The 13,604-nt window shown below is 55.5% G+C and overlaps 9 protein-coding genes across 9 annotated transcripts; 6 read left to right on the plus strand and 3 right to left on the minus strand.

The window, feature by feature from the left end:
• Positions 1-172: 172 nt before the first annotated feature.
• optF (uncharacterized protein) lies at positions 173-2,839 on the plus strand (the record flags this gene model as incomplete). Its single annotated transcript, XM_056981452.1, has 6 exons — positions 173-223; positions 417-605; positions 664-1,991; positions 2,045-2,259; positions 2,321-2,590; positions 2,640-2,839. The coding sequence occupies 6 exons, from the start codon at positions 173-175 to the stop codon at positions 2,837-2,839; spliced, it is 2,253 nt and encodes a 750-aa protein (XP_056829288.1).
• A 345-nt stretch (positions 2,840-3,184) lies between these two features.
• On the minus strand, positions 3,185-3,920 carry N7510_009528 (GNAT family N-acetyltransferase; the record flags this gene model as incomplete). Its single annotated transcript, XM_056981453.1, has 2 exons — positions 3,185-3,438; positions 3,500-3,920. 2 exons carry the CDS (start codon positions 3,918-3,920, stop codon positions 3,185-3,187), a joined length of 675 nt encoding a protein of 224 aa, XP_056829289.1.
• Positions 3,921-4,394: 474 nt separating this feature from the next.
• N7510_009529 (lysozyme) lies at positions 4,395-5,145 on the minus strand (the record flags this gene model as incomplete). Its single annotated transcript, XM_056981454.1, has 2 exons — positions 4,395-4,928; positions 4,978-5,145. 2 exons carry the CDS (start codon positions 5,143-5,145, stop codon positions 4,395-4,397), a joined length of 702 nt encoding a protein of 233 aa, XP_056829290.1.
• A 422-nt stretch (positions 5,146-5,567) lies between these two features.
• On the plus strand, positions 5,568-7,677 carry N7510_009530 (putative C6 transcription factor; the record flags this gene model as incomplete). The annotated part of the gene is made up of 2 exons (XM_056981455.1): positions 5,568-6,846; positions 6,902-7,677. 2 exons carry the CDS (start codon positions 5,568-5,570, stop codon positions 7,675-7,677), a joined length of 2,055 nt encoding a protein of 684 aa, XP_056829291.1.
• Positions 7,678-7,924: 247 nt separating this feature from the next.
• On the plus strand, positions 7,925-8,221 carry N7510_009531 (uncharacterized protein; the record flags this gene model as incomplete). Its single annotated transcript, XM_056981456.1, has 1 exon — positions 7,925-8,221. The coding sequence occupies one exon, from the start codon at positions 7,925-7,927 to the stop codon at positions 8,219-8,221; it is 297 nt and encodes a 98-aa protein (XP_056829292.1).
• A 110-nt stretch (positions 8,222-8,331) lies between these two features.
• On the plus strand, positions 8,332-9,405 carry N7510_009532 (Amidohydrolase 1; the record flags this gene model as incomplete). Its single annotated transcript, XM_056981457.1, has 1 exon — positions 8,332-9,405. The coding sequence occupies one exon, from the start codon at positions 8,332-8,334 to the stop codon at positions 9,403-9,405; it is 1,074 nt and encodes a 357-aa protein (XP_056829293.1).
• A 208-nt stretch (positions 9,406-9,613) lies between these two features.
• On the plus strand, positions 9,614-10,721 carry N7510_009533 (D-2-hydroxyacid dehydrogenase family protein; the record flags this gene model as incomplete). The annotated part of the gene is made up of 2 exons (XM_056981458.1): positions 9,614-9,957; positions 10,019-10,721. 2 exons carry the CDS (start codon positions 9,614-9,616, stop codon positions 10,719-10,721), a joined length of 1,047 nt encoding a protein of 348 aa, XP_056829294.1.
• A 306-nt stretch (positions 10,722-11,027) lies between these two features.
• Positions 11,028-11,546, plus strand: N7510_009534 (uncharacterized protein; the record flags this gene model as incomplete). Its single annotated transcript, XM_056981459.1, has 1 exon — positions 11,028-11,546. One exon carries the CDS (start codon positions 11,028-11,030, stop codon positions 11,544-11,546), a length of 519 nt encoding a protein of 172 aa, XP_056829295.1.
• A 92-nt stretch (positions 11,547-11,638) lies between these two features.
• On the minus strand, positions 11,639-12,449 carry N7510_009535 (uncharacterized protein; the record flags this gene model as incomplete). The annotated part of the gene is made up of 2 exons (XM_056981460.1): positions 11,639-12,177; positions 12,227-12,449. 2 exons carry the CDS (start codon positions 12,447-12,449, stop codon positions 11,639-11,641), a joined length of 762 nt encoding a protein of 253 aa, XP_056829296.1.
• Positions 12,450-13,604: the final 1,155 nt, after the last annotated feature.

Here is a 13,604-nt window from a genome sequence, read left to right on the forward strand (position 1 = left end):
ATTCTTTGTCTCCCACGGCTGCAGGCGCGCCAAGTCTGGGGTAGCGCCGGAGCCGCCTGTCAGACGGCGCGAGTTACTCCAACGCCGCGGGATTATTGGGGCTGCGTTGTATTCTCGCTATCAGCTTCCTGTCCGGGGGCGCTTGTCGGTCATCTCCGGCCTTGTGGGCGCGATGGAGTCCACGACTGAGGATGAGAAATGTCGGCGAAACTCATGGCCCCAGGTGGGTTGCACTCGCGTTTTTGTCAACTGTGATGATGGATCTCCACTTGCACGATCGAGACCTTCTCACTATGTAATTCATCTTACATATGTGCCTGGCAGGCTACCTCGGCAGGGGATCGACGGGCATCATCGCATTGTCATTCATCATTATGCATCGATCGTTTCTTTATTAACGAATTCGCGTTTGCTAGGAACTTCCCGCAGACCAGGTCTGCGACGAGGCTGCCATCCTTCGCGATCAGGATGCGAAGCAAATCCTGCCCTATGAGGCGGAGGATTCGCCCTACCCTGAGGTGCGCGCCGTCGTCCAGCCGGTCAATGATATTACGCAACCGGTAAACACCGTCCGCATGTGGACGATTGGCCTTGTGTTCACTATTGTAAGTACAATTCATGGATGCGACCGCTGCGAAGAACATTGCTCACTCTCAATCCCAGGTCGGGAGCGGATTGAACCAGTTCTTCAGCTTGCGCCAGCCGAGTGTCACCATCAGCGCTCTGGTAGCGCAGCTATTGGCATTTCCCGTCGGGCGAGCATGGGGCAAATGGATGCCTCTCGGTATCCTGAACCCCGACCGACACTTCAACATCAAGGAGCATGCGCTGATCACCATCATGGCTAATGTCGCCTTTGGCTCCGCCGCTGCCACCCAGGTCATTGAGGCAGTTGTCAAATTCTACGGTATGCCATCCCAAGGAGGATTTGAGGTTCTTCTCTGTATCACCACGCAGCTGCTCGGGTTTGGCATCGCTGGCATGGCTGCTCGCTGGTTGGTCAGCCCGGCGTCAATGATCTGGCCCGGGGTGCTGTCGAATGCGGCACTCCTGGCGACGCTACATTCTCGTACAAACCCGGTCGCTGACGGCTGGCGGATCTCCCGTCTTCGATTTTTTCTCTTCGTCTTCATTGGCGGCTCTATCTGGTACTTTGTGCCAGGGTATCTCTTCACTGGCCTGAGTACGTTCAGTTTCATCTGCTGGATTGTGCCATCCAACGTCGTGGTGAATCAATTATTTGGACAGACCACGGGACTGGGCATGTCGATGTTGACCTTCGACTGGGCGCAGGTCGTTTACGCCAACCAAAGCCCACTTCTAGTTCCCTTTTGGGCCGGCCTCAATGTAATGGGGTCTTTTGCACTCTTCTTCTGGCTCATTTGCCCCATCATTTACTACACCAACACTTGGTATTCAGCATACCTACCGCTCCTTAATTCCAATACTTTCGACAACATGGGGAACAGCTATGACACCAGCCGCATCCTGACTCCCGCTGGCACAGTCAACCAGACAGCATATCGGGACTATTCGCCTATGTTTCTGCCGGCCGGGTATGCCGTCACATACGGCGTCGCCTTCGCCAACCTGACGGGGATCTTTGTGCACGTCAGTCTATATCATGGTGGGGATATATGGCGGCAGTGGAAGGGCACTAACAAGCCAGACGTTCACTCGCGACTCATGTCTGTATATCAGGGCGTGCCGTGGTGGTGGTTTGGGGCAGTCACAGGGTTAATGTTCTTGCTGAGCATTGTAACCAACGAAGTGTGGCATACCGGTCTTCCTGTGTGGGCTGTGCTGCTGGCTTTTGTGCTTCCCATCATTTATTTTGTCCCGGTGGGCATTATCAAAGCAGTCACCAACATCAGCAGCAATCAACTTAACTTGCTCACCGAGTTTATCGGTGGGTATGCCTTTCTCGGAAGACCAATGGCCAACATGACATTCAAATTCTATGGCTATGTCGCCATCTCCCAAGGCCTAGAGTGAGTACCTCACGACACACCCCTGCATAAATTTCCTCGCTGACCTTTCCCAGATTCGTCTCGGATATGAAGCTGGCTCATTATATGCATATTGCACCCCGTACGTTATTTTTTGCCCAGGGAATCGCTACGCTCGTTGGAGCCGTTGTCCAATGTGGGGTGACCGTTTTTATGGTCACCCGTATCAACGGCGTCTGTACATCGGACGCAGAGGGCAATTTTACCTGTCCCCATGGGCGGGTGACATATTCATCCTCTCTCATCTGGGGTATTTATTCCTGACAGGCCCAAGTTGCCATCCTGAACAGTTGCTAAATCGAGTCGTTTAGGCGCTATCGGCCCCAGTCGACTATTCTCCCCCGGGCAGATTTATAGCAATCTGCTGTGGTTCTTTCTCGCGGGGCCTGTTGTGGTTGTGATTACCTATCTCCTAGGCCGAAAATGGAAAGTAGTTAATTACCTGTCCTGGCCCGTCGCGTTTGGTGCCATGAGTCTTGTTCCTCCGGCCACCGGTGTGAGTTTCTCATCGTGGTGGGTGATCAATGTGATCTTCAACGGCGTGCTGCGCTGGCGGAAGACCGCTTGGTGGTCGAAATATAGTGAGTCTCTCTCTTTCTTGTTTCCACCAATTGCTAAGTGCCGTTATAGACTACGTGCTGTCTGCCGCGCTGGACTGCGGCGTCGCAGTGGCTACCGTCATCATCTTCTTCTGCATTACGCTCCCGGCCGGTTCTCTTAACTGGTGGGGTAATGTCGTCTCCACCAAGACGGCCGATGGGCAAGGTACGCCCTACCAGAGCATTCCGCCGCGTGGCTATTTTGGACCCCCAAAGGGCTCATGGCATTAGCGGAAGGCCACTCTCTGTGCAGAACAGTGGCGAGGAGTGAAAAGTCGATGGAATCTGTGAAAAGAGGCTCCGATAAAAGGGGATCTCTCGAGATGGAGCTGACCCTCGTACAGCAAGCCACCAATCTTTCAACAGAGATTGGCACTCGATCGGTATATTGCCATGTATTATCATCATCTAATAACAATGAACTGTCCCAACTATGTACCCTCCGACATGCCCCTTTCCGATATAATTCCCTCCCGCTGCAGCTGAATCCTCAACATCCTATTGCTCTCTTCCCAGAGGCCGATTTCAAAGTGGACTATAGCCGGGCGGACCTACATCGACTGTATATCCCGCTATTCATTTAGCTGGAACCGGGTCGCGCATCATCATGGTAAACGTTTCCTTTCCGGAGGCGCCATGGGCGTCCAAATCCATGGTGACTTCCTCCACGATCTTCCAGCCGTGCTTGAGGTAGAGAGGGATTCCCTCTGGCGTTGCTTCCAGGAAGATCCGTGTCTGCCACGCATCGGCCTTCTCCGTTCCCCAACGGAGCAGCGCAGACCCGATGCCACGCCCCTGATGGGATGGCAAAGTGGCCAGCAGGTCCAGGACTATAGGGATTGGTCAATTTACCACTATCGACAGCAGAGAAAGGCTACTACGACTACTTACTCATGTCGCGATCGGTGGTATGTCTCCCGCGAGCCTCCTCCAGCATCTTGCGGAAGCCATTGTAGGCGCTCTCATTGACTGGCTGAGGCGCATACTGTAGAGGATTCTTGGCCGCCTCGGCCAGGGCTAGTCCCCTCTCGCTCAGATCGGGCGTGCTAGGGGTAAAACCCAGGGATTTGGGGATCAGCCAACGGGTATAGGACACGGCCTCCCCGGTCACCGGGTCATCGACAGTCAAGACATTCATCTGAGGGTTGGCCATGTGTTTCATGGCGTTGAGCACCTTGAACTCCATCAGGGTAGGCACATCGCTCTGGGGGAACATAGCCCGGAGCATGCCGTACTGCTGGAAGCAGACAATGTTGATGCGGGTCAGGGCCTTGACGTCGGCCTCGGTGGCATAGCGAACGATGAGAGCCATGGTGACGATAGGAGTGAGAGAGAAAACAATTCCTGTTCAATTGGTTATTGTCCTAAATAGGTATGATGAGTCATGGCTTACTCCCTGACTTGGCTCCTTTGGGACTCCGAAACCCCGACTCGGTCTGGCCCCCACAGCGTGCAATGTCTGTAAAAGGAAATCCAGCCTGGTCGCCAGCACCAGGTGTATCGTATGCCTCCTCTGTTTTTTCCGTCTGCGTGGATTGGATTGCTGACCGTGCCTAGTGATTACCTCTACCTCCTCCGCCAGTGCTACGAAACCCGGGCCCCGTACTTTCCCCCTGGAAGATGGCGTGATCTGGCCGATAGCTGGACTCGACCGTTCTGTACACATAAATATAGACTTGGAAGGTTCTGTGCAAATATACTGAATTCAGCGTATGTATGGCAGTAGCGACAGACATGACCATCTACAGTTCCCCAAACCAACAGAGTGCTATGTCCCTCCCGTCTCTTAGCCTTTGGCAAATTTGGAGAGCGAGGCCGAGTCGCCGTTCCAGATGTCGGAATCGCCGCCATAGGTGTAGCTGTCGGCGTTCTGCCAGAAGCTCTGGTAGGGCCAGCCACCGGGCACGGTGCTGATGGAGCTGGCATACTGCGCCAATACCAGCGGGTAGTTGGTGCTGAACTCGGTGCTATCACCCGTGCAGGTGCTCCACCAGTCGGCCGTTGAGTAGATCATAGGGTAGCGACCGGTCTTGCTGTTATAGGTCTCGCCAAAATCCGAGATCCAGGAGACCATCTCGGATGCGCTCAGCCCGTAGCATTCGGAGCCGTCGGGGTTATATTCAATGTCCAACATGCCCGGCAGCGTCTGGCCATCATTGGTCCAGCCGCCGCCGTGCGCGAGGAAGTAGGTGGCCTGGTCTGCCCCGGAGCTGTCGTCTGGGTGGGCGAAGTGGTACCCTCCACGGATCAGGCCCGCGCTGGTCGCACCCTCATAGTGGCTGGAGAAGTCCGCGTCGATATAGGTGGTGCCCTCGGTGGCCTGGCCGAGTCAGTCATGTACAACCAGATCGCAGGATCGGTACCCTTACCTTGATGATCACAAACCGGGCTCCCGAGCTGTAGGCTCCGGAGAAGTCGACGGTGCCCTGGTAGCTGGAAATATCAAAGCCCTGGACCCCACTGGAGCGGGGAGCGAGAGGGTTGGCCGTGGCGATGCCAGCGGACAGCAGCAGTGAGACCGCGGTGGTGGTCTTCATCTTGATCAATAATACGAAAGACTGGTATGTAGGAATGGAAGTTATATTCTTGGTTAGTTCGTGGCGAATGAATTGGAGAGATGAGATGAGACAGGAGCGTCGATGGCTCTATTTATGCCCCAGACAAACCCATCATTCGTATCAAGAATGCAGATCGATCGTATCCGTAAAGAAACAAACTCGGCAGATCGTTGGGGGCCGCGAGTCTCATCAGGCACTGCGAGGCCCAGTCGGCCAGTTAGGGCTAACGGGAGCGTTTCATCGCCGAACCCTGAACAGGGCTCCACTACTTGGCTCGCAGAATGCTGCCCTTGTCGTCACCGATCGGCAGAGCCTGGGTTTCAAGTCTTCTCACCTCTTCCTCTCTCTCCCCCAATAATACCATCCGTCAATCATGGGCTGCGGTTCTAGCCGCCCTCACCATGAGCAGCAGCACCGGCAACAAGGACTTCCGCGACCAGTTGGGCAAGTTCCGCCTCGACTCCAATAATCCCCCGTCCCTGCCCTCGTCCTGGTCGCAACTGCCGGCCCCCGCCTCCCCCCTCGACTCCAGCCCCGCGCGCAGCAAGCGCGTGTCTACGGCCTGCGATTTCTGTCGCAAGCGCAAGAAGAAATGTGACTTCCGCTATCCCAACTGCTCCGCCTGCACGCGTGCCGGCGTGCGCTGCACCATCCCGCCGCCGGGCCCGCAAGTCGCCAACACCTCCGTGCCGCGCGATCAGCTGGAGAACCTGCAGAAGCGAGTGCAATGGCTGGAGGAGATCGTGCGCCGCAAGTCGGGCATCTCGGTGGCCGACCTGGCCACGGGCACTCCCGTCGATGGTGAGGGAGACCCGGACTGGTGGTACCAGGTGCCGGCAATGATCGCGACGGGCAGTCGTGCGCCGGCATCGATTCCCAGTCCTGCCGGCAGTAGTGACTCGCCTGCGCCGGCTGGTCCGACGGGGTCCGAGGCGTCGACCGGGGTGGGCACCGAACTCCCCAACGTCGGGGAGATTTTTCGCGATCAATTAGAACATCGTCGCCCGTCCGTCGCGCGCCCCACATCCGCCCCGCGAGTCCTGCGTCTGTCGTCGTTGGAGGAAGCAGAGCAGGTGGCCGGCCAGTATTTCGACAGCATAGGGTATCAGTACCCATTTTTATCCCGCTTGGACTTTATGGAACATTTGCGCCACATCTATAGCGGCGGATTGCCATCGTCCGAGGTGCACAATGCCTACCACATCACCATGGCCATTGCGCTGCTGATCGGGTCTGCAGACTCGGCTAAGCCTGCGGAGTTTTACCACGCTAGCCAGGAGACTCTGCCGCTAGCGCTGCAGAATGAAGACCTACCAGCGGTCCGGGCCTTGCTGGGGTTGGCGCTATATACGTCCTTTGCGACCGCGGGCCCAAGTATCTGGCATGTGTTGGGAACGGCCCTACGACTGGCCACGAGCCTAGGCCTGCACAAGGACCGGTCGTATCCGACCATGGAGGAAGAAGAAATGGCCAAACGGGCCTTCTGGAGCCTCTACAATCTCGATCGGCTGATCGCCAGCACTCTGGGTCGACCCTTGGGAATTGCAGACGAAGATATCAGTGTGAGTCTCCCGCGAGAGCTCAATGACGATGGCACCGAAGTGCCCGGGGCCAGCGCCATGACCATTCCGGTGCAGGTGATACGCTTGCGCCGCATCTTTTCGCGCATCTACCGATACTGTAAGTGGTCCGTCCCTGGGCCTGGATTGGCTTGCTTTTCTCACTTGTCCGTCAGTATACAGCAGTCGGCCGCAGCCACCTCCACGCGAAGTCGCGGCCACCCTCAGCCAATTCCGCCGGGAGGTGGATGACTGGCGCATGTCTGCCCCAGTGTTCCCATCGGCGCTCCTGTATTCCACTTCGTACTACGATTATCTGTACTATACGACCCTGCTGCTGATGTATCGCCCGAGCCAGCACAATCCGACCCCCGACACGACCAGTATTATCAGCTGCGGGGACTCCAGCATCCAAGTCATTCGGTCCTACTGGGACAGCTATTCGGTCGGCAAGCTCAAGTGGATCTGGTTGACCTTGAGCCAAGTGTATTTTGCGGGCATCACCATCCTGTGGTGTCTGGAGCAGAATGCGCGTGCATTGCGGGAGGCTCGACCTGCCCCCTGGCACCCGGACGAACAGATGATGCGCCGGGCCACCCAGGCGGTGGTTGTGCTGCTGGAGGAGTTTGGCAAGCGGCGACCAGGGGTCGATCGGTTGGCAGAGACCTTCCGGCATCAGAGCACGACGATTTTCAGCCAGATGGCCTACCAACAACAGCAAATGGAGCCAAATCAGCTGGTTCCGCCGCCACCAGCTCCCGGTCCGCCCCAACCTCCCATCTCTCTGGCCGCGCCGCCACCTCCCCCAGTCCCCTTGGCGCCAATTCTCGATGATGTCCTGCTTGTAGATGGCAGTGGGACTGTACCAATGATCGATCCACAGATGGCGGAGCAGCTGTCCTACTCTTACAATTGGTTTCAGGAGGAGATGGCTTCGTACTATACCCTTTGAGTCGGTTCATAGATGATTTCGCCAGACGGAATTTGTTTCAGGGCGGATTTCTGTATTTTATTTGATTCACAGCCAGTAGAGTATAGATCCAAGAAAACTTGATTGTTCTGCGCAGGAAAAACTATAGCGTCATCATCCCCGCGTGTCGCCGATAAGCTGAGCGGAGCAGATAAAGCGTGCGACTCGCCCTCGGCTCATTATTATTGTTTATCGATTCACCACGATGGACGAGTTGGACAAAATCACCATGCCGGCGTCGGGTCTCCCACTGGGCTTCCATGGCACTGTCGTCCACTCGCGCAGTCTCGACGAGCTCGAGATTCTGCTGGACTGTTTCGTGCTCGTCGATAAATCGGGCACCATCCAGACCCTCCAGGCCGACACACATCCAGACCGCATCAATGCCATCGTGGCGGAGCATGGCTATGCCCCCGATGTCTTCCCCGTAAAGTACCTGCGCCGCGGCGAGTTCCTGTGTCCAGGTGAAATGTCCTTTATCGATCTGTCTAGCAATGATTTCAAGCTAATCTGGATCTCTTCGTAGGCTTCATCGACACCCACAACCAGTAATGCTCTGAGCTCACTCTGGAGGTGTTCAATCAACTAACACCGTACAGTGCGCCCCAATGGGCTCAGCGCGGAGTTGGCCGCGGCATGACGCTCCTCGACTGGTTGGATCAGGTTACTTTCGCGCATGAGGCCAAGTTCGCCGACCCGGAGTATGCCCGTCGCATGTACACCTCCTGCGTCACTGGGTTCCTTCAGCAGGGCATCACCACGGCTTCCTATTACGGCTCCTATCATGGCGAAGCTTCACGCATCCTCGCCGATGTCTGCTTGGACAAAGGGCAACGGGCGTTAGTCGGCAAGTGCAACATGAATCGGAGCGCGCCAGACTGGTACCGTGACCAGTCAGCGTCCGAATCTCTGTTAGAAACGCGTGCCCTGATCAAGCACGTTCAGCAGCTCGACCCCAAAAATCTCTTGATCAAATCGATTATCACGCCACGCTTCGCGATCTGCTGTGACCCGCCACTGCTCGAGGGTCTTGGGGAAATCGTCCGCGAACACCCGGATCTGCCTATCCAGACCCACTTCAATGAAGCAAAGGATGAAATAAAGTATACCCACCAACTATTTCCAGAATTTGGGACGGAGGCCGACCTCTACCAGAGATTTGGCTTGCTAAACGAACGGTCTATTCTGGCACACTGTATCTTCTTGCAGGAGGAAGAGATCCGTCGCCTACAAGAGCTTCGCTGTGGCATTTCTCACTGCCCTATCTCCAACACTACCATGCAAGACTTCATGGTCGCCCCGATCCGCGAGTACCTGCGCCGTGGAATCAAGGTTGGACTTGGCACGGACAGTGGCGGCGGGCATTCCTCATCCATGCTGGAGGTCATGAAGCAGGCCTTTGTGGTCTCGAATGCGCAGCAGATGCTGACCCAGGGTCGGGACCCGGCTCTGTCGCTGCACGAAGGCTTCTTCCTAGCCACTTTGGGAGGAGCGCAGGTCTGTGGTCTCGATGACCGGATCGGCAATTTTGCGGTTGGTAAGGAGTTTGATGCACTGGAGATCCGTACCATGGACCTAGAACAGCCGGGAGTGATGACTCCCGTCGAGGAGGACGACTCCATCTCCATGATCTTTGAGAAGTTTCTCATGACTGGTGACGACCGCAACATCGCCAAGGTGTATGTCCGAGGACGATCGGTGAAAGTATGATACAGCGCATTTGGTTGCCCATTTCTGTTTCTTTTATACCGTATCATAATCAATTACTATTATTTACAATCGTGCGTATTATTACGACGGAAGTTCAAAGTCCGGCGGTAGAGCCGACTGCCGCAGTGGGGGGCTCCATCCCCCGGCTATAGTTAGATACTCGAGACCGACTCGAGACTCTCATGTTGCACACTCTCACTCTCACATTATGGCCAAACTTAAGTTCGCCATCCTAGATGACTATCAGGGCATTGCACCCCCCTACTTTGCCCATCTAGCCTCGCGTGTCGACGTCGTCAGTTTCCCCGAAACCCTCGACCCGCGCATCCCCGCACAACACGATGAGCTCATCCGGCGCCTCGAGCCTTTTGACGGCGTGTTGGCCATGCGTGAGCGCACGCCCTTCGCTGCCCAGACCATCGCCGCGCTGCCGAACTTGAAGCTGCTGCTGACCACGGGCACGCGCAACCTGTCCCTCGACCTGCAAGCATGCACCGATCGAAACATTTCCGTGGCCGGCACGGCAGGCAGGCCCCCGGGTGTTAATTCAACGTATGAGAATTGGACTATCAGAATATCTTGAACGGTCGAGCGCTAACGCTCTTTCATGCAGGGTGCAACACACGTGGGCATTGATCCTAGCCCTTGCCCGACATGTGGCGCGCGATGATGCCGCCGTCAAACAAGGGGCATGGCAAGGATCGCTGGGCATGAATCTGTCCAATAAGACCCTGGCGCTGCTGGGTCTCGGGAAGCTGGGATCGCAGGTGGGCAAGATTGCCGTGCAGGCCTTTGGCATGAACGTCATCGCCTGGTCCGCGAACTTGACCCAGGCCAAAGCGGACGAACAGGCTGCGGCACAAGGTCTCCCGGCGGGCAGCTTCGAGGTGGTCGCGTCCAAGAGCGACTTCTTTTCCCGCGCCGACGTTGTCAGTGTTCATTACGTCCTCAGTGAGCGCTCCCGTGGGATTGTCGGCAAGGCTGAACTCGCGACCATGCGCCCGACGGCCCTGATTCTGAACACGTCTCGCGGGCCGTTGATTGACGAGTCCGCTCTTCTGGACGCTCTCAACGCTGGTCAAATCCAGGGCGCCGCTTTGGATGTGTTTGATCCGGAGCCACTACCTGCCAACAGTCCGTGGCGGACCACCGCGTGGGGCAAGGACGGGCGCAGCGAGGTGTTGCTCTCACCGCACATGGGCTACGGAGAAGAGGATCTGATGCGCGGGTGGTATCGGGAAGTGGCCGAGAACCTCGAGCGATGGCTGGACGGGAAGCCCTTGCATCTGCCGATGAATGAATTAGGGAAATTGTAGAGAATCTATCAATGTACATTGTTATTCTTCCGGACATGATCCCTGGTGTAGCAGTCCTTTTTTTCATGTGGATAATGTATTCCCACCTCCGATGGAGCTCCGAGCCTAATGCTGTTTGGCTCCGCGCTGGCGTCATTCCTCTCTGCAACCTAGGAGAAACTCGGACGGGAAACGCTGATCTTGTGTTTTCTTCGTTATCCCTCGGCTGAAGAACTTCGAGTTTCTTATTTAAGGAGCCATTGGCGGGCCCTACTTCATTCAGTGAACTATTTACCACCACCGAATCACTTAACTACACTCTCCACCATGGCGCCCTCCATTGATCCCCTACCACTAACGCCCGCCACCCCCGAACAACCTGCCCCAACGCACCCCGACCGACTGCGCGTCAACCGCAGCCCCAAGGCCTTTGCCAGCGGCGCCTACTCGCTCATCGATCTGCCCGCCGGAGCCGTCTTCGCCCGGATCACCAACCCCACTCCCGGAAAGAAGGCGTACACGACGGTCCAGACCGGCCCCGACACGCACGTCGAGCTCAATTCCGACCTGGTGTACTGCAACCACTCATGCGCACCATCCGTGGTCTTCGACATGGCTCGCATGGAGGTGCGCGTCGTGGATGACCGGCCCTTGAAGGCGGGCGATGCCCTTACATTCTTCTACCCCAGCACCGAGTGGGAGATGGACCAGCCCTTCCAGTGCACCTGTGGTGCCGGAGATGGGGTCTGCAAAGGCTGGATCTCTGGCGCGAGAGATATGTCCCCCGAAGCTCTGGACGGGTACTGGCTCAATGGACACATTACGGCAATGTTTGCTCACAAGTAGCGTGGAGGGCTGGATCCTAGCCACGACGACCAGGAAGAATAGATGATAGAAAAATAAAAAGAGAATAGTTTTGATGATGCGTATATAACATGTTAACCTCCGCCGCCGCCGGCAATCATTGCGAATTGAAGCGCCCTGCGCCGGTCGATCTCTCGCTTCATCATGACGAGGCAGGTTGCGACGACCACGGCTTCCTCCAGCTGGGCGGAAGTCAGAGCGTTTCCATCAATCTGGAGCTCGCCACCATTGCCCGCTCGACTGCGCGATGTTCCCGGGGTGCGCGTATCCTGTCCACGCACCAGCTTCGCCACCATCCGGCCATTTGTCGGTTCTTTGCCCTGACTGTCGGCATCCACCACTCGCAGGATGATCAGGTTCACATGCTTGCCATCGCGCTTCTCTTTAGCATAGCTCCACTCGAACCGAGTGCCATTGGGCATCGTGAACGTGGTACTTCGGGACGTCCATTTGCTAGAGATCTGCAACTCTTCCGGCCGCACATCGGTGGACTGGAGCAAGCGTAGAATTGGATCTCTGTTCGGGCCGATGAAGTAGTCCGTGTGGATCAGATTGCCGCATTTTACGTTGGACAGCACGCAGCTGCCCGACCAGCGCTTGGAGCGTGCGGAACCTGGTTTCTGATCAGTGCAAATCGAATAGAGTGTCCGGACGAAACTAACTATAAGCGATGACGCCATCTTCATCATAGACGGGGATCTCTGTCTGGCTGTCCGGCATTGGGAGGCGTAATGCCCGGATACCCTTTGCACCAATGTATAACTTGCGACTGGACGTGAACGACTCGTCGGTGATGGTTGGACAGAGGGTGCTGGCCGAGGAGTCGATCGACACGACGTCGGAATCGACTTTATAGTCGAGCTTGGTGGTCGAAGTCATAGCCATGATGATTTTAGTGATTTCCCGTGGTATCAAGTCCCGCTTTTATACACTTGGTGCGGGTCATCTGCAGTCTTTCGTCAGATACGAGACTTTCCCGATCGGGAAAGGCTGTGATCGGCCCGTCCGTGGATCGCCCATCCGAACTCGGGCACTCGTATTCGCTGAGCCACCACTGGTCAGGCTGTGTCAACCTTATCATAGAGGCTACTATGGATACTACTGGGTATCATTGGGTATGTTGGGGAAACATTCCCGGGGTCTAGGTACAGAAAGTATACAACGCGTCGAACTAATGAGCATTGCTACAGGCTGGAGGCTTTATTTCGTTGTATGAACCAAGGCTTCGGGGAGATCTTAGATAGGGTAGTGAGGCACGATATAGGATCGTGTTCTGGTGAGATCTATCAGACCTCTAGGAACGGTCTGATTTGGGCTACTCCTTGGCATAATTCCTCCCGCTGCAGTAGGTATCCCCTGGTGCCCATCCCACAGCCACTCGTGACCCCGTATCCCTTTTGGTGTTGAGTATGCCACAATGCATTGGGATCATCTGATCTATCCAGATCGGGTGCATGTGGTGGCAGAGCGGAAAGGTAACGTGAAACCATAGAGACCACTGGTTCTTGTGAAATTCTCGTTCCGATGTGAAAATAGGCCCTAAACTCCTTAATAGATAGGCTTGGAGTGAATACTATTATAGAGTTTCTTCTCAGCTAGCAAATGATCCTTCTATCAGGTAAAGACCTGCTGCCAGTTGATCCCAATGTGCATACCAGGTTTGTACGATTCTAATTCCTATACTAGTCTAGGCCCTGGATTGCTCTCCATCAAATGGGCTTGTGGTCTAGTGGTATGATTTTCCCTTAGCATGGGAGAGGTCCGGGGTTCAATTCCCCGCGAGTCCATTTTTTTGCTCCATGCACACCTCAGATGTGTGAAGAGCGTTATTTTTGATGTTTTGAGTGTTAGAAAAAAAAAGGATTTTGTTCATGTAGTGATGTGTGGATGACAACCTTGTTAACAAGTATAAATTTTCAAAGTCAGTGGCCATCACTACAAAATAATATGGCCAGCGAGATATAAGAAATGATCCCCTCAGCCTAGGGATAGTCTGAGTTTAATCTTTTCCCCCTGTTTTCTGAGATCCCGTAGTGTCTT

The sequence above is a fragment of the Penicillium lagena genome (genome assembly GCF_028827675.1).
Source record: "Penicillium lagena strain IBT 129212 chromosome Unknown utg000007l_segment0_segment0, whole genome shotgun sequence".
Classification (NCBI taxonomy): domain Eukaryota; kingdom Fungi; phylum Ascomycota; class Eurotiomycetes; order Eurotiales; family Aspergillaceae; genus Penicillium; species Penicillium lagena.